Source organism: Poromitra crassiceps (genome assembly GCF_964638095.1).
Source record: "Poromitra crassiceps genome assembly, chromosome: 12".
Lineage (NCBI taxonomy): Eukaryota > Metazoa > Chordata > Actinopteri > Beryciformes > Melamphaidae > Poromitra > Poromitra crassiceps.
This window is the reverse complement of record NC_139632.1, coordinates 27,119,318-27,145,930: the sequence shown is the minus strand read 5'-3', so window position 1 is coordinate 27,145,930 and position 26,613 is coordinate 27,119,318. Positions and strand designations below refer to the sequence as shown.

General features: G+C 47.6%; 1 protein-coding gene across 1 annotated transcript in view; it reads right to left on the bottom strand.

Annotated features, from left to right (window-relative positions):
• Positions 1-26,613, bottom strand: part of ttll7 (tubulin tyrosine ligase-like family, member 7) — a gene marked incomplete at both ends in the record, with an annotated part of 108,096 nt that overhangs the window by 29,146 nt on the left and 52,337 nt on the right. The window contains 4 exons of the mRNA XM_083647301.1: positions 6,868-7,135; positions 9,655-9,741; positions 19,003-19,138; positions 25,511-25,584. Of these exons, the coding sequence (XP_083503427.1) occupies positions 6,868-7,135; positions 9,655-9,741; positions 19,003-19,138; positions 25,511-25,584 (565 nt within the window). The remainder of the gene's footprint in view (positions 1-6,867; positions 7,136-9,654; positions 9,742-19,002; positions 19,139-25,510; positions 25,585-26,613) is intronic.

The window sequence follows — 26,613 nt, the reverse complement described above, 5'->3', positions numbered from 1 at the left end:
TGTGTGTGTGTGTGTGTGTGTGTGTGTGTGTGTGTGTGTGTGTGTGTGTGTGTGTGTGTGTGCTGAGTGCATGTCTGAAATCAAGTGTGTACTTGTTTGAGTGCACACACTTGAATACACAAGTGTTTATGTTCCTGTATGTGCGTGTGCATGTGGCTGCCCCAGTGCCAAACCTCTTGAGATTTGCCACTTTCCAAATGAGCGTATTATGGATTAGGACTAGCAGCCCCCTGGTGGCTTGGTATGGAGTAGGCCTTGGCACTGCTGCATACATGCACGCATGCACACACACACACATACACACACACACACACACGCATACACGCACACTCGCACGCGCACACGCACACACACACACACACACACACACACACACACACACACACACACACACACACACACACACAGATAGGGAGTCCAAAAGTTGGGCCTAATCATGGCTTTGTCCCTCATTTTGTGACAAATGGAAAAAGCTCATGCAAGTGTTGTCAAGGCAGAGACGATGGATTATATGGACAAAAGTGTATTCCATAGTATGAAATGGTATTCTTCTGGTCTCCTAAATGGTTTTTTGTGATTGGCGGTCTCTCCATGTTAAGAAACTTCATTGGCTCCTACAGTAAGTCGCCCTAGTGGGCGTGGCAGTGGCGAAAGAGATACAGGAAGTGACTGGAAGTTGCAGTGTCTCTTTATAATCAATTGGAATACTTTAATTCCATCCATAAGTAATACAATGGTAGAATGTATGACTACGTATTTTGGTCATGGGTGTCATACACTTTCTGTAATAAAACATCTAAAAGCAACAATCTTACCAGATGGGGGACCGTGGGATAAGATCTTATCAAATGGGGGTCCATGGTCTAATTTGTGTCAGTTTAGGGGGCCTTGACGTGGAAAAGTTTGAGAACCACTGACGTAGGAACCAAGCAACAAAAGCCACACCCCTTCGGTCAAAGTCTATGATCATCTCGCATAGACTTTAATGACCTCCGCCAAGGAGGTTATGTTTTCTGTTATCTGTTTGTTTGTCAGCAGGATTACGGCAAAAATTACTGTGCCGAATCTGCTGATTTTCATGAAACTTGGTGGAAGTGTGTAGCATGAGCCAAGGAAGAACCCCTTAAGTTTTGGAGCAGAAGCGATTCGACTCACAAAATTTGCATATCACAGCAGACTGGACTATTCTGGTACAAGTGGAAACTAGACATCCAGATGAATAAGTGGGTACCAGCCATGGTACTGTATGCTAGCTAGCTGGGAAGTGGGCGTAAGTAACATAGCTCCAAAGTCGGCAAAGTTTTTGACAAAGGTAAAGTTTTTGACAAAGGTACACCACACACACACACACACACACACACACACACACACACACACACACACACACACACACACACACACACACACACACACACACACACACACACAAAAGTGTGGGGGGTGGGGGGATACTGGTAGTGAAAGATAGTGTTTTTACCTCTGCCAAGGAGGTTTTGTTTTTGGTGCCGTTTGTAGGTCTGTCTGTCTGTTTGTTAGCAGGATTACGAAAAAACTACTGGGCCGATTTCCGAGAAACTTTGTGGATGGGTGTAGCACGAGCCAAGGACAGAACTTGTAAAATTTTGGAGCGGATCCGATCGACTGAGGACATTTGGCCTGTGCTCTCTGAGTGCCCTTCTAGTTCAAATCCATGGAATTGCTCCCATTTCACCAGATTGGTGCCATTTTACCACATTAATTAGGCACGCAAATACCTCCTTAAGAGCGTGTGTGTGTGTGTGTGTGTGTGTGTGTGTGTGGGGGGGGGGGTGATGGTGGGCGGTATTGCAGGTACCAATCGAAGTAAAACTCTTGGAATTTGTATTTGAATAAGTGCGTGTGTTGGCTAACTATGACTGCTATCAAAATGTGGATGTGTGGGTGGTGCTGGTCACGTAGCTGGGGTGCGTGCCATGTTCTCACAGCATTCCCAAACTGTACGGTTATACACTTCCCTCCCACTTCCTCTCCTTCTGTTTATCTCTCTTGTTCCTCTAAACTGCAGTCCGATAAAATGTGGAAATACCAAAACAATCGTCTTAAAAATGTGCATACGTGTGGTGTGCATAGGCGTGTGTCCTGTGCATGTGCAGATGTGAAACAAAGGTTTGGCTTAGCAATTAAGTCACCCCTGTGATCACATGGAGGGCTCCAGCCTCCGAAGAGAAAGAGAGCAAGAGAGAGAAGAGTGGAAAGAAAATAGAACTAGAGAGAGAAAGTGGAGAAAGTTAATGAGTAAAAAAGAAAGTAGGCAAGGAAGTAAACAAAAGAAACAAAGCAAGACTGAAGTAAGGTACCCATCAGAAAGAGAAGTTTGTGCAGCCTGGTTTGGCTTTTTGCAATTGTTTTCAATGAGAGTGAAGCGTTTTGCTCGCTGCTTTTTCGTTGCCGAGTGCCTCACGTTTTTCCGCTCTATGCATCTTAAACGCCTCCAGTAAAAACTCAGAGCAGAAAAGCACCAAACGTCATTGGCTGGGTTTCCCAAAAGCTTCTTTGCGCTAAGAAGCTAATTCAACCCTTCTTAAGGCCCCCTTAACTCATTCACTGCCAATATCTGACTGGCATTTTTGGCACAGGCCAAGTATTTCCATAATGTTTGGTCATCTTTCAAGACCCACAGTAAATTCTGTACTAGGACTACAGTGATGTCCAATACCTCGAAATGAAGATCTAAGTCTCTACTTTCACCCCCAAAAAGAAAGTTAGCTTTTAGCATGTTCTGTACTCTACTTATAACCCTTTTTATACACCCCATGTTCACCAAAAAAAGCCTGTCTGGGAAGAGAAAAGGGAGAAAAAAGCATTTTTGTAAAAGGGCACAATCTCAGGCATAACTCACTCTCAATTCTTTTATTTTGAACTGTATTGACATCAGACATGTAAATATTATTCGTTAGGACACAAATGACAAAAAAAAAATATATATATATATATATATATACACACATGAAGTGCTTTTTTTTTACATTCAACAATACAGTTTACTCGGTGTGAGTGTGCAGACAGACAGACAGACAGACAGACAGACAGACACACCGACAGACAGACAGACAGACAGACAGACAGACAGACAGACACACACACACACACACACACACACACACGATCCCCCTTTTAGATTTCTAACCCAACATAGGATAAGCAATAACCACGCTGGGATTGGCCAGGAGCAACACTGGAGGGCGAGCAGCCCAGCGATTACATGAACCAACTGAATAGCTCTTGAGAAGGACAGCGGGCTGCTGTGAGTGCCTTCTGCCCGCTGCTGCCTAGCTGTTCCTGTGTTTATTTTGATTTGTTCTGGTACACCGTCCTCGTCCATGTCTCCCTGTCATATCTATGATCGTTCCCGTTTTCCCCTCGGCTATTCAACACGTCCTCACCGCCCTCGCAAACTGATCGATCATTTCCTCATTCCTCCGATGATCAAACACATCTCTTGATTACTTTCTCCCGTTTTCTCCTGGCTGGCACAGAGGAAGGCGACTCCAGCTCGGCTTTACAATGGCGTTTCTCCTGTCTGCACAAGGAAGCGTTACCCGCTCTCTGCTTTCCCTCTTGCTCAATTTATAAAACAACAGCTGCGGTATGTGTTTGATCGCGTGCTGTCGGCTACCCTTTGAAGGCAGGGACCTGTGTCTGTGTGACAGGCTGGGCAAGTGTTTGCTGCAGGCGCTGCACCAATAAAAACAAAAACACGTCAAACACGTCCTTGGCGGGGAAGGCCATTGCTGATAACACGTCAAAGACGTCATTGGCGGTGAATGAGTTAAGAAGCAAACGCGTTTCCCAATTGCTTCTTTACGAAGGCATGCGTTTCCCAAAAGCTTCTTAGCGCTAAGAAGCTTCTTTGACCCTTCTTAAGGCTCCGTAAGAAGCCAACGAAGCCAACGCGTTTCCCGATTGCTTCTTAGCCTAAAATTATCTTCCAATTATCCTCCGTTAAGAAGGCTGCGTTTCCCAAAAGCTTCTTAGCGCTAAGATGATCTTTCGTTAAGAAGGTTTTGTAAGAAGGGTCTGGAGCCTTCTTAACACCTTCTTAATGACAAAACACTGGCAGATCCAGCCGCGTCAGGCAAAAGGAGATACTTGTGTCCACTGTTCCTCTTGTGTTTTACCCTTTTTCCTTTCTTTCATGCACCCTTTAGTGTTTAAAATTGGGGAACACTTGAAAATCTCCCCTGTATGTATGGTTACTTGTGTTTTAAATGTTTTACCGTAGGCTATATTCCTCTAATCAGAATGGATTCCTTTTATAATGTTGTGGATTTATATAGCACCTTTCACAGAACCCAAGGTCGCTTAAATTCTGTAGTGTTTCTCTGTTTTGTTGTATGCTGTGTATATAAAGCAATTTGAACTGCAGTCCATGTCTGAAATAAATAATGTTTAATAAAGTTTAACATGACCATGATTAGGTGTTAACAGTGTTTCTCAACCACTGAGTCGTGGCCCACTGCTGGGCTCAGAGTGCCATCAAGTGAGCCGCTCCAGTTAAGATGCTCTTAAGAGCCTTCTATTTTTTTTATTTTTCTCTTCTGTTAAGAAGGCGTTTGGGAAACACTTCTTTGGAGCCTTCTTAACTCCTTAAGAAGCTTCTTAACTCTTAACACGTTAACTGCCAGCGACGTATGCATACGTCAAAAAAAATCCAGCGCTTCACTGCCAAGGACGTATGGATACGTCAAAAAAATCGTTTTTTTTTTTTTGACGGTGGGGCGTTGATCAATCCCTTTTACGTCTCCTGTACAATTATTGGAGGTATTGAATGTGTATAATCTATTTTACCGACCCACTAAGTGTTGACAGTGCTCCCCCAGACGAGCGAAATCAAAGAAAAAGGGAGCAAGCCATTCCAAGGAAATGGCGAGGCGATTTTACAGTATTACATTCTCATGAAAATGGTTGGGGGAAAACGCTCTCGTTTTCACGCTGATTGCTGGCGATGCGGGATTGCAAATTTACATAATACATTACAGGTGGAACACACTTTGAAACACGCAGCATAAATATGACCAGAATCGCAAAAGCTTCTCTCAACCAAAACTCCCAAGAAGCGAGCGAGTCCATGCCGACTTCCTCAAACAGCAGCCTGCAGACAGGCACAGGAGAGCAGCAAAAGCACTGAGACTGTGACGGCCGCTGCACCCAAGAAGAGGGAGGAGTTGAGGCAACTCTGCCTCTCGCTCTCTCCCTCTCTCTCTCTCTCTCTCTCTCGCTCTCTCTCTCTCCCTCCCTCCCTCTCTCTCTCTCTCTCTCTCTCTCCCTCTCCCCCTCTCACTAGGATTAAACCTAGTGCGTCTCCCTCCCGAGAGGGAGGGAGAGAGAGAGAGAGGGAGGGAGAGCGAGAGGGAGGGAGAGAGAGAGAGAGAGAGAGAGAGAGGGAGGGAGAGCGAGGGGAAGGGAGAGAGAGAGAGAGAGAGAGAGCGAGAGGGGGAGGGAGAGAGAGAGAGAGAGAGAGCCAAAAATGAATGGTTAAAGTGACAGCTCTATCGAATTTCACAAAAAGCCGTTTATCTCTGAATATTTGTTCTGATGCTAAAACCATGCTGTATTCAACTGATAATGCTTACATAACTACTAACTCTACAAACTAACTCTTTTAGACAGAGAAAGTACACATTCTATTAGTACTTTTGAGATATTGTATGTTCACAAACTCCAAGCAGAAAATAATCCTCGGCGCTTGTAAAATGAGCCACAATCCTCAAAAAAACGGCTTGGCAGAAGCTACCTACAGCAAGAAAAAAACGGCTGGCAGTCAATGTGTTAAGAAGCTTCTTTGTTGGGAAACTCAGCCATTTGCGTTCACCTCCTCTTCCACCAAACTGCAGTGGGAACCAAATCTATAGGTTGATATTTTATTAAAAAAGGAGCGCTTCTGGGCAGATCGTACAAGCCAATTCAACGATTCAGGAAACATGTTCAGTTTTGTTCTGCCAGTGTTTTCGTTTGCCGATTATCAAGGAAACGTCAAATTGACAGATTTCTGAATGGAGCCTGGCGTCAGTAAGTGCCCTCTGCCTGTCCATGTTTTATGATGTTTAGATAAATGTTTAAATAGATGTATAATTAAATAGCGGTTAGGCTAAGGGCAGTGAATCGGTGGTTACCTAGTAACAAAACAATCACACCTAGGTTATAAGCGGTGCAGATTTATACACTAGATGCCGTCTGCTGAGGCTAAGCAAGGAGACTGATTTAATTTCAGGCGTGTGTGTGTGTGTGTGTGTGTGTGTGTGTGTGTGTGTGTGTGTGTGTGTGTGTGTGTGTGTGTGTGCGTCTGCGTGTGCGTGTGCGCGTGCATGCATTTCAGCGGCTTTGAGCCTCTCTCTGCATAGCATGCCAAAGTCTCGCCATCACGAGATTATCCATGATGGGACATGAAGAATTCTCCATTCATTTCCCTGTTTCCTAAAGTCATTATCTAGAGAGTTTGACTTGGCCAAACCAAGCGATTCAGCTATATTCACAATCATGAAGAAAACCATAGAACATTTCGCTTGGATCAAAACAAGGCTACAGAACTCTCAGCTCAAACTGACATCCTGCGCTATGGACGGACACACATGTCACTTATAGTAGCTGCTGCACCACTTAAACTGTAGGCAAATCAACAACAAAAAGCAGTGCGGTGCGCCTCGCATTTTGCAACCTGCAAAACGCACTCTGTCTGGTTGGGGCCTAATTCAGTCAAAGAAAAGAGAGAGAGAGAGAGAGAGAGAGAGGGGGGGGGGGCATTCTGTCAGGGGGTTACAGAAAAAATCCTTCTGTCAAATGGCCACACCCTGGGCTTCCTAATAAAGACATTCGTGGAGCCTGTCACACGTGCTGCCTCTTTACCTGAGCGCTCGGTTGAACTCTCCCCCAGGTCGTAGGACACTTTCTTCTCCCTCTTGTCTCCTCTTCCTCCGCCCGCTCTGCCCCCGTCCTCCTCCTCTTCCTCTCTTCCTCCCCCCGCTCTCCGCCCGTCCTCCTCCTCTTCCTCTGAGGAGGAGCAGGAGTTGTCGGCGCTGCTGCCGCTGGTGAAGTCAGCCAAGTAGTCCGGCCGCTGCCGCCGCGGTGTCTGGCCGCTCTCAGGCATGGACAACAGGGGCTGCCAGGGACACACACACACATACATACATATGACACACACATACACACACACATACATATACATACTGTATACATATACATGAGAGGACTGGGGCCTGGCCCGAGGACTGGGGCCTGGACAGAGGACTGGGGCCTGGCCCGAGGACTGGGGCCTGGCCAGAGGACTGGGGCCTGGCCAGAGGACTGGGGCCTGGACAGAGGACTGGGGCCTGGCCAGAGGACTGGGGCCTGGCCCGAGGACTGGGGCCTGGCCCGAAGACTGGGGCCTAGCCAGAGGACTGGGGCCTGGCCCGAGGACTGGGGCCTGGCCAGAGGACTGGGGCCTGGACAGAGGACTGGGGCCTGGCCAGAGGACTGGGACGAACCGAGAATGCGGCTCCTGCTGCTGAGTGGGTGATCTTGCCTTCACAGGCATGTCAGCTTCACCAGCAGCTCCAGAAAGATGGGGGAACAACTGGTAGGCCGTAGCCGAAGGCAGCCGCTTCCCCTAATGCAGATCCAAGACATAGTCGTCCTGGGAGGGGTCCGGTGCTAAGTCAAGCTGGCGTACCAGCTGTCATGGGCACCGGCTCCTCCTGCACTGAGCCGCCCTCCATGGTCGCCGGTGGGGAGAGCGAAACTCTGAGCGAAATAATATCAAATAGAACCTCTATAAATGATACAGATGAACAGACTGAATGTGGACTTTCACTTTCACGATGCTAACAACACTGTTGCCTCCTCGGGTTCTTGAGAAACTGGCACAAATCTGCCATAGTTTCCCCGCTGATAAGAACAGAGTGTAATTGCCAGCAGACGGATCAGTCAGTATTCAGAATACTGAAAGAGAGAGTTTGTCCCTGTGTGCTTTTTCATAGTTCACCTTAAGGTCAGAAACTCTGGCTGTATCATTTCTTTAATAAAGAATGTCCAGAGAAATACGTTGTATTTTTGCACTAAAAAAAAGCGGGTTGTGGCTTAACTAACTGTATTAAAGGTAAGTAAGGCATCGGCAAGGACATTCTAATCAAACAAATACATCAACATGTACTTAACTGAACCAAACTTTTTTTTTTTTTTTTTTTTTAACAAAGAAAAAGTTGATTAAATTGAAGGTCTATCTCACATCCTGGAAGGGGACACATTGTTAGCATTAATAAGGCATTCACACATCTGTTATTCAACGGTTTGCCCGGGCAGCGCTGTCGGGCCGACCCAAATTAATGGGCAGGAAGTGATCACACAGGGCTTAGGGAGTGGGGAGGATGAGCGATGGGGGAGGATAGAGAGACAGAGATTAAATATATGAGAGAGAGAGAGAAGACGGGCGACATCAGATAGATGGGAGGAGAGATAAATAAGGAGGGGACAGAGACGCTGGATATATTGTATGGGAGAAGAGTCAGACAGAGAAGAGGCATCGATGGAGAGAAACAGAAGACAGAGAGAGAGACTTCTTTGAGCATATGGGAGAGAGAGGAGACATTGCATAGATGGAAAGAGTCATGTAAAAATGGTCGTTGATGAACATTTTTCGTCATCGTTAACGAAATGAACACTGGGGGAGAGACCACAAGAAACAAACGCGATAATGGCGCATATCGTAATAAGAGGGATGAGTTAAAAAGACAGGATAAAGAGAATGACTGAATAAGAGAGAGAGAAACCCAGAAGGTGCTTGCTTGCTCTCCTTCTGTGGCACACATTCACCACTTCACTTCCTGACTTCCTCCTCCTTGTTATTTGCTCAGCAATAACAAACCTTAGCGCCCATTCCTTCAAAACTCCTAATCGCTATGCTTCACTCCTCTCTTCTTGCTCTCGTACACTCTTTGGTTCACTTTCACCAGATGGCTTGTGGGTACTACAGTACACCGCTCTCTCATTCCCCCCGTGCTCTCTCTCTCTCTCTCCCTCTGTCTCTCTCCACACACTCGATGGCGATGGTGAAACTGACGGGGCCCAAATGAACTTGGACAACAGCGATTGTGTCTGAACAAGTTCTCATTCCGGCTAAGGCCTCTCTCTAATGCGGCAGTGAACTGGCCTGTCGAGTCCCTAACACACTCTTGCAGTGTTCCAGCCAATTTAGCCGTGGAGTGAGGGACGGGATGACAGAGAGGGAGGGATGGAGAGGTGTGTGTGGGGGGAGAGGAGGTGGAGGAGTGAAGCAAGGTGATAGGGGGAGTAATGTGCTGTCGTGGGAAATGGAGGGGGCGTATAGGTGTATGTGACAGATTGGGAGAGACACAGAGAGAGACAGAGAGAGAGAGAAAGAGAGAGAGACCGCCTGACAGCTGTCCCCTAAGGGAGTTGGGTCTTTTCTTTGGGCCTTTTTCTGATTCTTTTCTTTCCTATACCGCACTCCCCTTCTTTATTTTTCTGAATCACATCCTATGTGCTTTCTCTGGGCGTTAGCTCCAGGCATCTACCTGCCCCCCCCCCTCTCTCCCTCTGACACTCCCTTACACTTTCTCTTAGTTCCCTTGAGGCATGTGGTGCCCTCTCTCTCTCTTGCTCTCTCTCTCTCGCACCCACCTTGGGGCCTCGTTGCCTGCAGGATTTGCCCATCAGCTTCTCGTCGTCCAGTTCGCACTGCTCCAACAGATCCAAGATGTCCTCCTCCTGCAACAGGGGGAAACACAGAGGAGATGAGAGGAAACCCACAAAGGTGTAGCCTGGTCACCATCCTGATCACGTGACCTCGCATTCTGTTTCACTTGGCGTCTGGACTCTCAGTCTGGACTTCCAGCCGCCCACAGCCATTTCCTGAAATTACAATGGGACTGATGACATAACCCGGGCCAATCAGGGCCGCCGCTGGCAAGACAGTAATGGCGTCTCCCGGAGCAACGAGCGGTTAACGTTAGTAGAGTAAACCAGCCCCCGGGCATCAGGTTTCAGCCTTGAAGCAAATTGGACATGGTGGCCAAGCTCGGTATTGCAAGTCACGTGGCGCCCTGTGGCCCAAAAAGACTTTTTCCCCATACACGGGGAAAGAAGCAGCTGTACTCTGGGAAAATGTTCTGGGTATCACTCAAAGTCAAAGCAGAGTCTTTTAATTATCAAGTTTTAAACCACTGGGTCCATTTTTCTTCAGAAGTCACCAAGAGCTGTTTAAAGCTGTATTTTCCGGAGCTCCATCTAGGCCACGGGAGTGCTCCTTACCCCATTCATCACTACTTCCTTGTTACGGTACGTTGTGTAACCGAAATCTGTGACCACCTCAATCTGTGACCACAGAGTGTGCTTTTGCTGGAAGTACAGTGTGCTCACATATCTGAGGGCTGCTATCAGACATGGTGGAATCATTTATGCTTTCCCCATAAGAAGCAATGCAGTCACACAGTTTGGTGATCACACATTTCGGTACAACACTCGACGCTACTGCAAATGACCATGGGCCGCACATCACGGAAGTAAACCAGGAAGAAAAACCCTTCCATATGCTTCAATTCGCTTCAGTTCAAATGAATGAGCGACCATTTTCAATCTCTTATCCAGCTCTTTTATACATCCATGGAGTAAACACAGCCATAAGTGCAGTTATTGCAGAAACAGACTCAATACCAATAAGTAAAACAAGAACAAGAGTATGGAGTAGCACTCTGTGGAAAATATGTTTTGTTTTGTTTTCACATCGCTCATAACTTTAAAGTCAAAATGTGATGACGTAAGAACAAGTAAGGAACTTCATTGATTAAAAAAATAAAGTGCATGAAGCAGCCGAGCCGTTTGTGTCATGTCCGCGGGCCAGAGGAAAGGCAGAACATGCAGTGCTGAACGAGGCTGACTTGCAATAGACAGCATCACAGCTAAAGCCAATACTGTATGCTGGGGCCCTGGGCCTGGCCATAGCCAATATGCTGGGGCCCTGGGCCTGGCCATAGCCAATATGCTGGGGGCCCTGGGCCTGGCCATAGTCAATATGCTGGGGCCCTGGGCCTGGCCATAGCCAATATGCTGGGGCCCTGGGCCTGGCCATAGCCAATATGCTGGGGGCCCTGGGCCTGGACATAGCCAATATGCTGGGGCCCTGGGCCTGGCCATAGCCAATATGCTGGGGGCCCTGGGCCTGGACATAGCCAATATGCTGGGGCCCTGGGCCTGGCCATAGCCAATATGCTGGGGCCCTGGGTCTGGCCATAGCCAATATGCTGGGGCCCTGGGTCTGACCATAGCCAATATGCTGGGGCCCTGGGTCTGACCATAGCCAATATGCTGGGGCCCTGGGCCTGGCCATAGTCAATATGCTGGGGCCCTGGGCCTGGCCATAGCCAATATGCTGGGGCCCTGGGCCTGGCCATAGCCAATATGCTGGGGCCCTGGGTCTGACCATAGCCAATATGCTGGGGCCCTGGGCCTGGCCATAGCCAATATGCTGGGGCCCTGGGCCTGGCCATAGCCAATATGCTGGGGCCCTGGGTCTGACCATAGCCAATATGCTGGGGGCCCTGGGCCTGGACATAGCCAATATGCTGGGGCCCTGGGCCTGGCCATAGCCAATATGCTGGGGCCCTGGGTCTGGCCATAGCCAATATGCTGGGGCCCTGGGTCTGACCATAGCCAATATGCTGGGGCCCTGGGCCTGGCCATAGCCAATATGCTGGGGCCCTGGGTCTGACCATAGCCAATATGCTGGGGCCCTGGGCCTGGACATAGCCAATATGCTGGGGCCCTGGGCCTGGCCATAGCCAATATGCTGGGGCCCTGGGTCTGACCATAGCCAATATGCTGGGGCCCTGGGTCTGGCCATAGCCAATATGCTGGGGCCCTGGGTCTGGCCATAGCCAATATGCTGGGGCCCTGGGTCTGGCCATAGTCAATATGCTGGGGGCCTGGGCCTGGCCATAGCCAATATGCTGGGGCCCTGGGTCTGGCCATAGCCAATATGCTGGGGCCCTGGGCCTGACCATAGCCAATATGCTGGGGCCCTGGGCCTGGCCATAGCCAATATGCTGGGGCCCTGGGTCTGGCCATAGTCAATATGCTGGGGGCCTGGGCCTGGCCATAGCCAATATCCTGGGGCCCTGGGCCTGACCATAGCCAATCTGCTGGGGCCCTGGGTCTGGCCATAGTCAATATGCTGGGGGCCTGGGCCTGGCCATAGCCAATATGCTGGGGGCTGGGTCTGGCCATAGCCAATATGCTGGGGCCCTGGGCCTGGCCATAGCCAATATGCTGGGGCCCTGGGCCTGGCCATAGTCAATATGCTGGGGCCCTGGGCCTGGCCATAGCCAATATGCTGGGGCCCTGGGCCTGGCCATAGCCAATATGCTGGGGCCCTGGGTCTGGCCATAGCCAATATGCTGGGGCCCTGGGTCTGACCATAGCCAATATGCTGGGGCCCTGGGTCTGGCCATAGCCAATATGCTGGGGCCCTGGGCTTGGCCATAGCCAATATGCTGGGGCCCTGGGTCTGACCATAGCCAATATGCTGGGGCCCTGGGCCTGGACATAGCCAATATGCTGGGGCCCTGGGCCTGGCCATAGCCAATATGCTGGGGCCCTGGGTCTGACCATAGCCAATATGCTGGGGCCCTGGGTCTGGCCATAGCCAATATGCTGGGGCCCTGGGTCTGGCCATAGCCAATATGCTGGGGCCCTGGGTCTGGCCATAGTCAATATGCTGGGGGCCTGGGCCTGGCCATAGCCAATATGCTGGGGCCCTGGGTCTGGCCATAGCCAATATGCTGGGGCCCTGGGCCTGACCATAGCCAATATGCTGGGGCCCTGGGCCTGGCCATAGCCAATATGCTGGGGCCCTGGGTCTGGCCATAGTCAATATGCTGGGGGCCTGGGCCTGGCCATAGCCAATATGCTGGGGCCCTGGGCCTGACCATAGCCAATCTGCTGGGGCCCTGGGTCTGGCCATAGTCAATATGCTGGGGGCCTGGGCCTGGCCATAGCCAATATGCTGGGGGCTGGGTCTGGCCATAGCCAATATGCTGGGGCCCTGGGCCTGGCCATAGCCAATATGCTGGGGCCCTGGGCCTGGCCATAGTCAATATGCTGGGGCCCTGGGCCTGGCCATAGCCAATATGCTGGGGCCCTGGGCCTGGCCATAGTCAATATGCTGGGGCCCTGGGCCTGGCCATAGCCAATATGCTGGGGCCCTGGGCCTGGCCATAGTCAATATGCTGGGGGCCTGGGCCTGGCCATAGCCAATATGCTGGGGGCTGGGTCTGGCCATAGCCAATATGCTGGGGCCCTGGGCCTGGCCATAGCCAATATGCTGGGGCCCTGGGCCTGGCCATAGTCAATATGCTGGGGCCCTGGGCCTGGCCATAGCCAATATGCTGGGGCCCTGGGCCTGGCCATAGTCAATATGCTGGGGCCCTGGGCCTGGCCATAGCCAATATGCTGGGGCCCTGGGCCTGGCCATAGCCAATATGCTGGGGCCCTGGGCCTGGCCATAGTCAATATGCTGGGGCCCTGGGCCTGACCATAGCCAATATGCTGGGGCCCTGGGCCTGGCCATAGTCAATATGCTGGGGCCCTGGGCCTGGCCATAGTCAATATGCTGGGGGCCTGGGCCTGGCCATAGCCAATATGCTGGGGGCTGGGTCTGGCCATAGCCAATATGCTGGGGCCCTGGGCCTGGCCATAGCCAATATGCTGGGGCCCTGGGCCTGGCCATAGTCAATATGCTGGGGCCCTGGGCCTGGCCATAGCCAATATGCTGGGGCCCTGGGCCTGGCCATAGCCAATATGCTGGGGCCCTGGGCCTGGCCATAGTCAATATGCTGGGGCCCTGGGCCTGGCCATAGCCAATATGCTGGGGCCCTGGGCCTGGCCATAGCCAATATGCTGGGGCCCTGGGCCTGGCCATAGCCAATATGCTGGGGCCCTGGGCCTGGCCATAGCCAATATGCTGGGGCCCTGGGCCTGACCATAGCCAATATGCTGGGGCCCTGGGCCTGGCCATAGTCAATATGCTGGGGCCCTGGGCCTGGCCATAGTCAATATGCTGGGGGCCCTGGGCCTGGCCATAGTCAATATGCTGGGGCCCTGGGCCTGGCCATAGTCAATATGCTGGGGCCCTGGGCCTGGCCATAGCCAATATGCTGGGGCCCTGGGCCTGGCCATAGCCAATATGCTGGGGCCCTGGGCCTGGCCATAGCCAATATGCTGGGGCCCTGGGCCTGGCCATAGCCAATATGCTGGGGCCCTGGGCCTGGCCATAGCCAATATGCTGGGGCCCTGGGTCTGGCCATAGCCAATATGCTGGGGCCCTGGGCCTGGCCATAGTCAATATGCTGGGGGCCTGGCAGCTGAAATGCAGGTGGTGGTGATGAAGGCTGCGTTGCGGTTGGGGTTGGGGCATAACGTGCCGCTCACACACACATGAAACACGATTGTTTTCTTTCAAATTAGACATCAAACTGCTGCTTTCTGGGGTCCACACAAAGGTCACTGTGCCTTTGGCTCTATGTCTATGTCAGTGTGTGTGGGGTGGGTGAGTGTGTGTGTGTGTGTGTGTGTGTGTGTGTGTGTGTGTGTGTGTGTGTGTGTGTGTGTGTGTGTGTGTGTGTGTGTGTGTGTGTGTGTGTGTGTGTGTGTGTATGTACAACCCATACTGTAGCTATTTGCTTGTGTGAAAGACTATGAATGTCTGCCAAAGTGTGTTTGTGTGGGTTCACACTGTTTTGTGGCTCTTGTGTGTATATACATACTGTGTACATATGTGCATGCCTTTGTAGATGTGTGTGTGTGTGTGTGTGTGTGTGTGTGTGTGTGTGTGTGTGTGTGTGTGTGTGTGTGTGTGTGTGTGTGTGTGTGTGTGTGTGTGTATGAGAGAGCAGTGCTGGCATGACCACAGTCCTTGATCCTGGCCTGAGCAGCCAGCTCATAGCATCACAGCATGTTGGGCGGGTGTTAGCTCCTATAGACCCTGAGCATATGGCACATCCTGCTTCAGATCTACCCCCCCTCTCTCTTCTCCTCTCTGCCATCTCTCCCTCTTTGGTTATGGAGTTAGCAGGATACACACTTGTTGATTCTCATAAAAAACACACATTTTAAGAGAGTCACTAAATCACATCTAACTCACAGATTTGTAAGTTTGCTAGCCTGTTATGATGTCATTAGCTATGTTAACTGCCTCTGTAGACTAGACCGTAAAATGGTAGTTAGGTGTACTCATCTGTGCAGATGATTTATGTGGACATTATGGAAGAAATATTCATATCACTTGTATTCTCCAATGAAACACAAATCACTACTATTGCTATTCATTTAGATGGGATCAGATGCTCTCATATATTTACCCCTAACAAATCGTGGGAAGCTTCTTGTGAATATTTTACATTTGAATTTCATAATGATCCCCCCCAAAAGAGGTGAGGCAAAAATGCATATTTTGCATTGTTTTCAAAAAGTGATTTACACATTAGAGGCTTTTTGACTAGTCTGCAAACTCATAAGCCTTCCACTAGGTGAAAGCTTCCTCTCACCATAGTTTAAAAACCACTGGAGGGTCATGACCTTGTTAGATTGTACTGAAGCTCATTGCATGTACCGTAAATTCCGGACTATAAGCCGCACCTTTTTTCCCGTTTTTTGGCCTTTTTTGGCCCCTGCGGCTTATATAACGGTGCGGCTTATCTATGGATTTAAAAAAAAAAAAAAAAAAAAAATCTCTTTTTTAGCACTCTTTCTAACTATAAATCCTATATAACTATAATAAGTTTTAATTTCCTCTCTTGCCCTCTTTTCACCACACTGTATGACACTGTATGACACTGTGTGCACTGTAAAAAACAACACAGGTGGTGTTGTGTTATGTTGTTTTGTTGAAATGTTAATAAATGGGAGCTTCCTCTACAATCCCCTCTGTGCATGAACCCTTACATATGGTAATTAAACATTAACACATTGACTGCCAGCCCTTTTTTCAATGCTGTAGGTAGGTTCTGCCAGGTTTTTTTTTGAGGATTCTGGCTCATTTTACAAGAGCCGAGGATTCTTTTCTGCTAAGATTTTGTGAACACACAATATCTCAAAACAACTAATAGAATGTGTGCTTTCTCTGTCTAAAAGAGTTAGTTTGTAGAGTTAGTAGTTATGTAAGCATTAGCAGTTGAATACAGCATGGTTTCAGCGTGAGAAAAATTATTCAGAGATAAACGGCTTTTTGTGAAATTCGATAGAACAGTCACTTTAACCATTCATTTTTGGCATCAGTAAGACCTAAACAATAGTTTTGAACAGTAATTTCCTCCATAACAGCAGGAAACTCCCCTCTGCTTCCAACTCCTCCCTCCGTGGGCGTTCCTCTTGGCTGCAGCCAGCGGCCGTGTCACAAGCTTGTCACCAGTCTCACTGCTTTGCAGCTGCTGTGCGGCTGTGCCTGTCTGAGCGGCCGCTCTTTGAGGAAGTCTGGTTGGACTCGCTCGCTTCTTGGAGTTTTGGTTGAGAGCTTTGATCAAGCTTTTGCGATTCTGGTCATATTTATGCTGCGTGTTTCAAAGTGTGTTCCATCCGTGATCTATTATGCAAGTTTGCAATCCCGCACTGCCAGCAATCAGCGCGAAAACGAAAGCGTTTTCGCCAATCCATTTTCATGAGAATGGCTTCGTCACACTGCTTTTTGCTTGCCTTCCTCCTTCCTTGTCGCCACTTAGTGGGTCGGTGGAATGGGTTGTACACGTTGTACACGTCCAATACTTATATAAGAGATGTAAAAGGGTTAGATGCACATCCCACCGTCAAAAAAAAAAATCGAAAAACCGCTGGATTTTTTTTGACGTATTAATACGTCAGTGGCAGTGAACGTGTTAAAACACAAAAAAAAAAAAAAAAAAATACCATTAAAACACCCGCGGCTTATAGTCCGGTGCGGCTTATATAAGAAAAAAATAGTCAACTTTGAAGGTGCGGCTTATACACCGGTGCGGCTTATAGTCCGGAATTTACGGTACATGTTTTGATGGAAATGGAGGAAACTGAACTTGACACATAAACATAACAGATGCAGTGAAAGCAGTTCAGTGTTTCTTGCCATGGCAGGTGAGGTGGTAACTGGTAAGGTGTTCACAACAGGGACTTTACACATGCTGCCACCTAGAATGTCTGGCTGTTCCGTGGCAGGGCCCATATTGACAGGACATATTTTGATATGCCTTAATGTCAGTACTGTTGCCAATAATATCCATACTGTATTCAACATTCACTACTAATATTCACTCGCTTTTTTGTTTCATCTCGTGATTTCTTCTTCCTGTCTACTTAGCCAGGCACAGACTCAAGCAAGGGTGGATCTGAGTGCGGCATTTCGGAATGATGTAGAAAGTTTTCCCTCGCCCAAATGTAGCCTAACTTTGGAGCGTTATTTACTCCTTCCCAACGAGGTAGAATGACAATGTTTGGTAGCAATGGATGCCTTAAGGCTTCTAGTTTAATATGATATCAATATCTTCACTGTAGCTGTAGTTTAAATTAGCCTGCTACAGCCTCTGAAAGAGACCAATGTCAGCCACAGATGCCAGCACCCTCAGGATTTTGGGGTGGCCAATTAGATTTCAGGGGTGGCCGGTGCCACCCCCTGGCCACGCCCTAGAAACGCCCCTGGCTTGGAGACAGAAAATTGCCTCTTTCAGTTGCTCATTTCTTCAGTGACTCACCTCAAGTACTCCCCTTGATTTATTTATAAAGTGCTTTTCACAATACAAGTCTGTCAGTGTACTTAACAAATAAGGCACAAAAATGCAATTGAAAACAAAGAGAATTTTTTTCTCTGCATTTCACCATGTTTTCATCGTCTGCCTGAATATTTCCTTCTCTCCATCCTCCCCTCTCTGCTGTGACCCTGCATGCTATGGAAATCCACTTCAAAAGTCTCTTCATACCTTTACCTTCAAAGCTACATTCCTCCTGCTATGAGAAGCTTTGGCATTAATGCATACTCTACAATGGCTTCTTCCCCCGTATAAACATGCACATATCTCAAAGTATGGCCAGACAAAGTGTGTGTGTGTGTGTGTGTGTGTGTGTGTGTGTGTGTGTGTGTGTGTGTGTGTGTGTGTGTGTGTGTGTGTGTGTGTGTGTGTGTGTGTGCGTGTGCGCGTGTGCGTGTGCGTGTGTGTGTGTGTGTGTGTGCGTGTGCGTGCATTGTATATGTTGAATTGTGCATCACTATATTTCTTGGTCACAAACTGGAAAATTCACTTTTCACACATTTGAATTCACATTCACCCGACCGGCTTGGTCCGGCGGCCATACAGGCACAATTGGTCGTGTCTGCAGGTGGGAAGCCGGATTAGGGGTATACAGGTATGTCTGAGGAAGAATTAGAAGGGGGGGGAGTGAAGAGAGAGAGTCTTAGGCCAGAGATATACTTGCTTTTAACTGCATGTTTGCATGCACATGATGGCTACCTCGCGTATCCACGACCTGCGTCTGCTTGGAGCGTACACGCAGCTAGCTTAATTTGGATAGGACGTGTCGTGCACGGGCGACGCGCCAAACGGACACAGGATACGAACACACGTACAAGCAAGTATATCTCTGGTTTGAGTGGGGGGAAACAAAATGAGATTGTTGTGTGGGATTTGCCTTGCTTTTAAAACCTCATGTTCACGGCCAGATACTGTAAATACTTGTGGAGAAAGAGAGAATAACAGTGAGTGAAAGAGAAAGGGAGAGAGAGAGAGACAGAGAGAGAGTTAGAAGGACAAATACGAAGGACTGCAGCACGCCTTTGCGCATTATTTGTGCAACCTTCTTTTCTGTTTGTGGACAGAATCTAAATAGGAGATAGGAGTGTGTGTGTGTGTGTGTGTGTGTGTGTGTGTGCGTGCGTGTGCGTGTGTGTGTGTGTGTGTGTGTGTGTGTGCGTGTGCATGTGTGTGTGTGTGCATGACAGTCTGCCACTGAGGTACGTGCCTTCATTCGTTTCAGAGGATTATTCATTTCCTTTTGAAGTGAGGCGGCTCGGCCAGCGAGGAAGGTCTGAAAGGCGGCCGAGAGCAGGCTCTCATACCTCTCCAGCAGCAGCTTGTCGTCTGGGGGGTAAATACGTCTGTGGGCCGAGAGACACAGAGAGAGAGAGAGAGAGAGGGGAGGGGAGAGACAGAGCGATGGAGGAGTGGAGGAAGACAAAGAGGGAGATCATAGAGATGGAGAGGTGGGGAGAGGGAGAGAGGCAGGGAGGAGGAAGAAAAATGGAGGGCGAGAGAGAAGCAGAAGGAGATCGATGGAGAGAGAGAGAGGTGGAGGAACAGCAGGTGAGAGGGGTGGAGGGGGGAGAGCAGAGGGAGATAATGATGATAAGGATTTGGATGAGAGGTGTGAAGTGTTGGAGAGACAACAGAGAGGTGTGAAGTGTTGGAGAGACAACAGAGAGGTGTGAGTGGCAGCAGGGGCGAGGGAGAGAGAGCGAGCGAGGGAGGAGAGTGCACAGAGGACAGACAAAGAGAGAAGGAAGTGTTAAGCAGGGCTCCCACACCTTCTTAAACAGCACATTTTTTACTTTCCAAGCCCAATTCCCTCAGATTCAAGGACCCAACACAGCATAGTTTGAGACACGGATCAAGGTTCATTTTACAACACTGAAAAGTTTCACATTTTCCACACATAGCTGAAGGTTTGCTTAAAGTTAGCTTTCTCGCTTGCTTGCCACTGTTTATCCTGCATCATTCGACTTCAATCACTCGTGTACGCATGTATGTGTTGTGAATACACAGGACTCTGACTTGATCTTGCAATTATCAGAAAAATGTATTTCCTATAAAAATGCAATTGTAAAATCAAGGGGAAAAGGGAGTTGTAACAATTGAGGCACCGGTGTTCAGCTTGCTCTGTCTGTCTGTCTGATTGTCTGAATCTGATTAGCCCACACAGGTGAGCTGCAGTGAGTCATCCTGACACACTGACGCTCCTGCGTGCCGTTGCTGTCCATGGTGCTGACTCCCCGACCAGAGCCAAACCAAACTAAACTGTAACAGCACGTGACTATCGCACTTTCTGGAGGCAGGTGGTGCATGAAACAAAGACACATATAACACGCATGTAGACAGCAGAACGTAGCCTATTTACTAAGGTTATGGAAAAAACAATTTATATTCTTGACTTGCACGCACCCATGTCTATTTATGTCAAGGCACTAGTGCAGCTAGCAGGACACATACCCCACCGGCTTCCAACCCGCAGACACGGCCAATTGTGTCTGTAGGAACGTGGAACTTGGGTCTCCGTGGTCGTAGGCAAGTGCTTTTACCTCTACACTACCCAGACGCCCCTACTTTCAAGGACTCCAAGGAAGGACCCTGAGTTAATGGAGACCTTGAGTTCCAACAAATCTTCAGTCTCTCGTTCTTACCGTACAAACGTCAGCAAGTCTGCCCCCTCCCTCCGCACACACACCTCCCCCCACGCTTTTGTGGAGTCGTGTGCTGACTTTTACATCCGTCACTGCCTTCACTAATGTGGCTGTTCACACCTTCCACATAGTTGTGCGCCCCCAAGACTAAACTAACGCCATGCTGTGTTTACCTTTGGCCAAAGGGGATTAGGAAAACGAATAAACCTCCGCTTGGTTATCCTCTTAATACATCTCCAAACCCCGCCTCTCCGAGGCATCGCTGTAGCCATCGAATCAAAACAATGACAGCGCTTTTAACCCAAATAAGCACGGAGAGAGTGGGGGAATATGTGCAGACAGACATAGCTGGAGCCAGACTCTGGACTTCATAGATTAACCTTTGATTCAACAGGGAGTTAAAGGTGCATTGACACAAGTTTAGGCCTCCTTTTTAAAACATACAAATGGAAAACCGGATGTGTGATGTCTACACTAGCAGGACATTTCATGGGTGAGCGTAGCATACTCTGGGTGAGCGTAGGGAGATACTGATCACTGGACTTGGCTATGTGCACTTTTGTGCAGTATTTATGATGACAAAGCAGGAAGTGTACTGTACTATTTCAGCTCAGGTACCAGTTGGGGGGGGGGGGGGGGGGGGCTGGCTGGAGTTGAGCAGGCTGAATGGGGTAAAAAGAAGCATATGAGACAGCAGCCATGTGATTGGCTTGCAATGGGGGTGAATAGCAATGTGATAGGCTTACAATGGAGGTGTGTGGGGTTGAGAGGTGATGTGACTCTATGCTGTTGGAGACCAGGAGGCAAACAGCTGATTATTCAATTGGAGCCCAGAAGTTGACAGGCTATTTTGAGCGTGTGAGCAGATTTGAAGGGGTGGAGAAATAAGAAGTGAACTGAGGAAGTGTAAAGTGCAGAATATAGTCTTCCTGACTGAACCTCCGTTAGAACGTCATTTCAACACTGACATCTATTTTTAGCTGCAACCGGCAGCTCTATAAGTCGGTCGATCCACAAAGTTCACCACCCTTTAGTGGGCACAGTTTTCGCCCTAGGAGCTGAAATTTGGCATGGAGGTCACGTGTGTTGTGTGTGTGTGTGTGTGTGTGTGTGTGTGTGTGTGTGTGTGTGTGAGAGAGAGAGTGAGAGAGAGAGAGAGAGAGAGAGAGAGAGAGAGAGAGAGAGAGAGGTGTGTGTTTGTGTTCATGCCAAATGGCTAAAACGGGGCAGTGGAGGGGGGGGGGGGATTTTGAAATGCAGAAAGGCAGAGGCAGAGGGTTGAAATTTGGTGTGTGTGTTTGTGTTCATGCTAAATGGCTAAAAGGAGGTAGTGGAGGGCAAATTTCAAAATGCAGGGTGGCAGAGGCAGAGTAGGGTGCCATCTTGCATTTCGGAAATTCGCATTTTGTGGTTGCAGGTATTGCTTTTTTTTTTTCTTCTTTTTTTACAAATTCACTTTTCTTTAAACCGTTTTCTAAAGTACTGTTCTAAAAACTCTTCTAAAAGTAAGTTCTAAAAGTTCTTCACAAGAAAAACTTTTCACAATTGAAATTGGAATTGCAATATTCTGTCAAATAATCACATTAGGTTTGTTTGTCAGTATTTTTAAGCTCCAGTCTACAGTGTCATTCAAGGTTCCTTGTGGTGTCAGGGGACCCCGGCTTCTCTGAGCCTTCCGCCAGTTGCATCTAACAGCCGGGTAAGTAAGTTCGTTAAGAGGAACTGCTTTAATGAGGATCACTGTGTTAATCAGACAGCAGCGCTGTGCCAGGACACCATCTGAATGCTAAGAGGGCTGCTCCAGACAGACCCCAGCCGCCCTGTCGGTCTGTCTGTCTGACTGACTGATTGTCTGTCTGTCTGACCGACTGTCTGTCTGTCTGTCTGACTGATTGTCTGTCTGACCGACTGTCTGTCTGTCTGATTATCTGTCTGTCTGTCTGACTGTCTGTCTGATTGTCTGTCTGACTGCCTGTCGTAGGAGAGGGGGGGGTGACAGCACTTCACTGTGATCAGAATTCTGACTAGCCATTCAGTCAAGTGATGAGTCAAGAAGTCACTTAAGTGAAAGAGAGACTGGGGGAGACAGTAGTCGGGTTTCCATAAACTTTTGTTGATGCATATTTTTATAAAATGTTGATGGAAACGACAAAATAAAAATAATAAAAAAAGTCCTAAATTTGGCCTTTTTCGAGAAGAGTTAAAGGGATACAGTAGTTCTGATTTTTGGAACCCTAGCCCTATTTGCTACTTACCAATGATTGGTTGTTGATTCGTAGCTTTCTTTCTCAGCACAATCCATGCTGTTCCTCATACTAGCTCCAGGTAGTTATAAATCTATGCAAGGTCAATGGGGTCATGCTCCAGTCTGTGCAAGCTGACTGAGGCTCACTGAAATGTCCTCCACAGTGCACACACACACACACACACACACACACACACACACACACACACACACACACACACACACACACACACACACACACACACACACACACACACACACAGCGCACACACACACACACACACACACACACACACACACACACACACACACACACACACACACACACACACACACACACACACACACACACACACACACACACAGCAGTAGCGTAGCCAGACTCGGCTCATTGGGTGTGCCACAGAAAGCCAGGGTGTGCCAGGGGTCTTTTCAAACCAGATTTAGAGGAATATTTGTGTGTTGTTTGCTCCTTTTCGCACTCATTATTAGCAGGTAGAAGCAGTCAATTAAATTGTATTTTTTGGCAACATGTAAAACCACTTTGTTTAGTATCTCAAAAAAGTCTCACCTACTTTTTCCAATGAGTGTTCTAGTCGGGAAAGAACGCAAATTTGGTTGGCATGTTCGTGTGGACCCGTATATTATTAGAAATCTGAGACGCATGCAGATGCATGACTGAAAAGTCCCCTGGCTAACGTTAAATGCGAAGGGACACGCCGCCAACATCTTCACTGTGCGTGGCGTGCATTAGAAAGTGCGTTTCACAGTGATACATGGGGGCTGCTACTGTTAACGCTAGTTAGATAGTACAGTAGTGTGGCAGTCTCTAATATGCTACCGCCGTTCATTCCCCCAAAAGCACACACAACAGCGCTAGAAACAATCACATACATGTTGTGACTTGTGTACTCACCATGCGATCATCAAATAATAATCCAAAGTACGCGAAACTGTCATTTTCAAAGTAAATCCATAGCGAGAGGAACCAGCAAGAGTGGTTCCAAGAGGGTTACCTCTCTGCAACGAAAATCACTTCCTTGTTTGCCTGAGCGCATGGGTACACATGCGTCTCAGGCAAACAAGGAAGTAATTTTCGTTGCAGATGGGAACGCTCTTTGCTACTTATTTTCTCTATGGATTTACTTGCAGGCGGACAGTTGGACACAGTGCATGACAGCGTTGACATGTGTTTTGCAGACAAAACAAAACACTTTTTTTACCCCATTTTTTTGGGTGCGCCAGTGGCCTGTCTGGGTGGCATTTGCACACCCTAGCGCACCCGTGGCTACGCGCATGACACACAGTGCACACAAAGTACATTTCAGTGAGCCTCAGTCAGCTTGCACAGACAGGAGCGTGACCCCATTAACCTTGTATTCATCCCCCCCCCCAACTTTCCAGAGCTATGAGGAACAACATGGATTGTGCTGAGAAAGAACTGTACCATTCAACATCATCATACGTATCAAATAAGACTAGGATTCCCAAAGTCAGAACTAACCCTTCAATGTGCAAAATGGGAGGTGGAAACACCTTTTCCACCTTTTTCAGCTGAACCCTGTGTTCTGTTCTGCACAGCTGGCAGCTTGTCCGCTCTGAACATAATCTGAACATAATCCTGCAGCAGATCAAATGTTGTTCTGGGGCCATATTACAGAAATGTATTATCTTAAGTCCTAAGATAAGATAGTAAACGTCAAGATAGGATTTTTCCTGATTTCGTATTACAGAAGCAAATCCTATGCTACTTTTCTCAACTGGCATTGTTGCTAAAAGAAAAAGAAAAAGAATTACAATAGAGACATCTCTCATAACAGGGTGAAAATCTGTGTTTTCCATATACCTGTAGCTTCAAGGAGACTAAATTAGAGTTAAACTAGAAATAAATTAGAAAATTTAAGAGTTAATATAGTACTGTATATAGCCTATAACTGAATGCATAAAGATGAATGGTACAAATGGTCATTGTCTGCATTGTCTGCATTGCCAACTTTGCTATCTAGTTGATGTTGTTACGCCATGCTACCTAGCTTACCTAAGGTTGACTTATTAACCTGTTGTTAGCTAGAAAACTTAACATTCTTGAAGTTTCTTTGTCTGCTCAGATAGTTGTTTTTCAGTTAGGAGAATTTGATGAAACAGCATGTCCAATATTTTTAAGATTCTGAAAAGTTAGGATGCTTCTGTAATACACTTTTCCTAATTAGGATAGGAACATTGACTTATGTTGTAAGTTGGTATGTTGTAAATAGGTCTGTTGTAAGTTGGTAAGTTGGTATGTTGTAAGTTGGTATGTTGTAAGTTGGTATGTTGTAAGTTGGTATGTTGTAAGTTGATATGTTGTAAGTTGGATATGTTGTAAGTTGGTATGTGCTCCATCTGTGAGGTGACTATTAAAAATGAACATGGCCCATATCTTCTGAGGTCCCGTCTGGAATTAGAGGAGAAAAGAAAAGAGGCCTAGAGGAGGCAGGAGGAGGGGGAGCATCATTTGCATTAGGCAGGCAACATACAGTATGGTAAGCTCGTTTGCATTTCTGTAGTGCTGCAAAGGCACCATTGTTTGTGCATAGAGGAGTAACAACTTGGCCCTTGAACCTGCCTTTCTTACATATTCTCTGGCTCTTAATTCTTCCGTCTCACGCTCTCACAGCATTAGGCGTTCTCCTTTTCCCCTTCCCTCCACAGCAGCGTTATTTATCCTCCCGAGAGCCGGGCGCTCTGAGGATGACCTCGTAAATGTAAGCCGAGCTGCCATTGGTTGTAATGGGCGGGGTTCCCGGGGGGAGCGCCTCGCCCTCCCTGCCTGCACGCCTGCTCCTTACCTGTAGTTCCCCAGATGTTGCTTTTCGTGCTCCTCCCTGGAGATCTGCTTGCGGACCTGTGCCAGTCGCTCTTTCTGGAAACGGGAGAGGGAAACCAAAAGGAAAAAGGAGTAAATCTTTAAGCTCAAAGTCACCCTTACCCCCCCCCCCCCAACCCTTATACCTAAATCTGCTACACTGAGCAAAATGAATCCCTGTTCAATTACAAAGAGAGGAGAAGCAAGTCTTAGGAAAGAGAGTGAGAGGGGACATTTTACACCCACTCTGAATGAATGAATGAATGAATGATTTTTATTTCGAGTGTTTAACAAAAAACAACCGAAAAGGATAGGTGAGAAGCCATAGGCTTATGGTAACCTACCCAGTTACAACTCATTAATGCTCAATCAATCAAGATAGAAGACAAGTAACAGTGCCATTCTATTACAATTAATGCTAAGTGACAAATCAAAGATAACAGATGGTAACCGATTGTTGCTAAGAAATGAACTATGACTTAATGTAAATAAAGCAATTTGTGATAAAGAATATAAGATAAGTAATAAATGAGACATGGTCAATAACTTAAGCAATATAATCTAAGTAAACAGTTCATATAGAGAGAAGAACAATACCGTGATATGCACATACATGCATGCTTGTACACACATATACATACGTTCATAAACAGACTTTCTGCCTGTACAACTCATCCCACCGGATGTTAGCCCTATGTAATGAGGTCATACATGTCAAGTTTATTTTTTTTAAAGTTCTTTTTGAATTGATATATATTCCTGCTTTTCTTTAATCCCTTCCGGAAGTTTATTCCATAATTTCACACCATTGACTGAAACACACATGCTCTTTAGAGTAGTACGTGCCCTGGGCTGTTGGAAATTTGGTTCCCCCCTATATTCATACCTCCCTTCTCTATCCCTAAACATTTTCTGTAAATTACTGGGGAGAAAAGTATTTCTTGCTTTATAAACTATCTGTGCTGTTTTAAGTTCAACTAAGTCCGGGAATTTTAATGCTCTTAAATAGAAAAACAATTTATTAGTGTGATGAGTGTAGCCAACATTATTTACAATTCTTATAGCCTTTTTTTGCATGACAGAAAT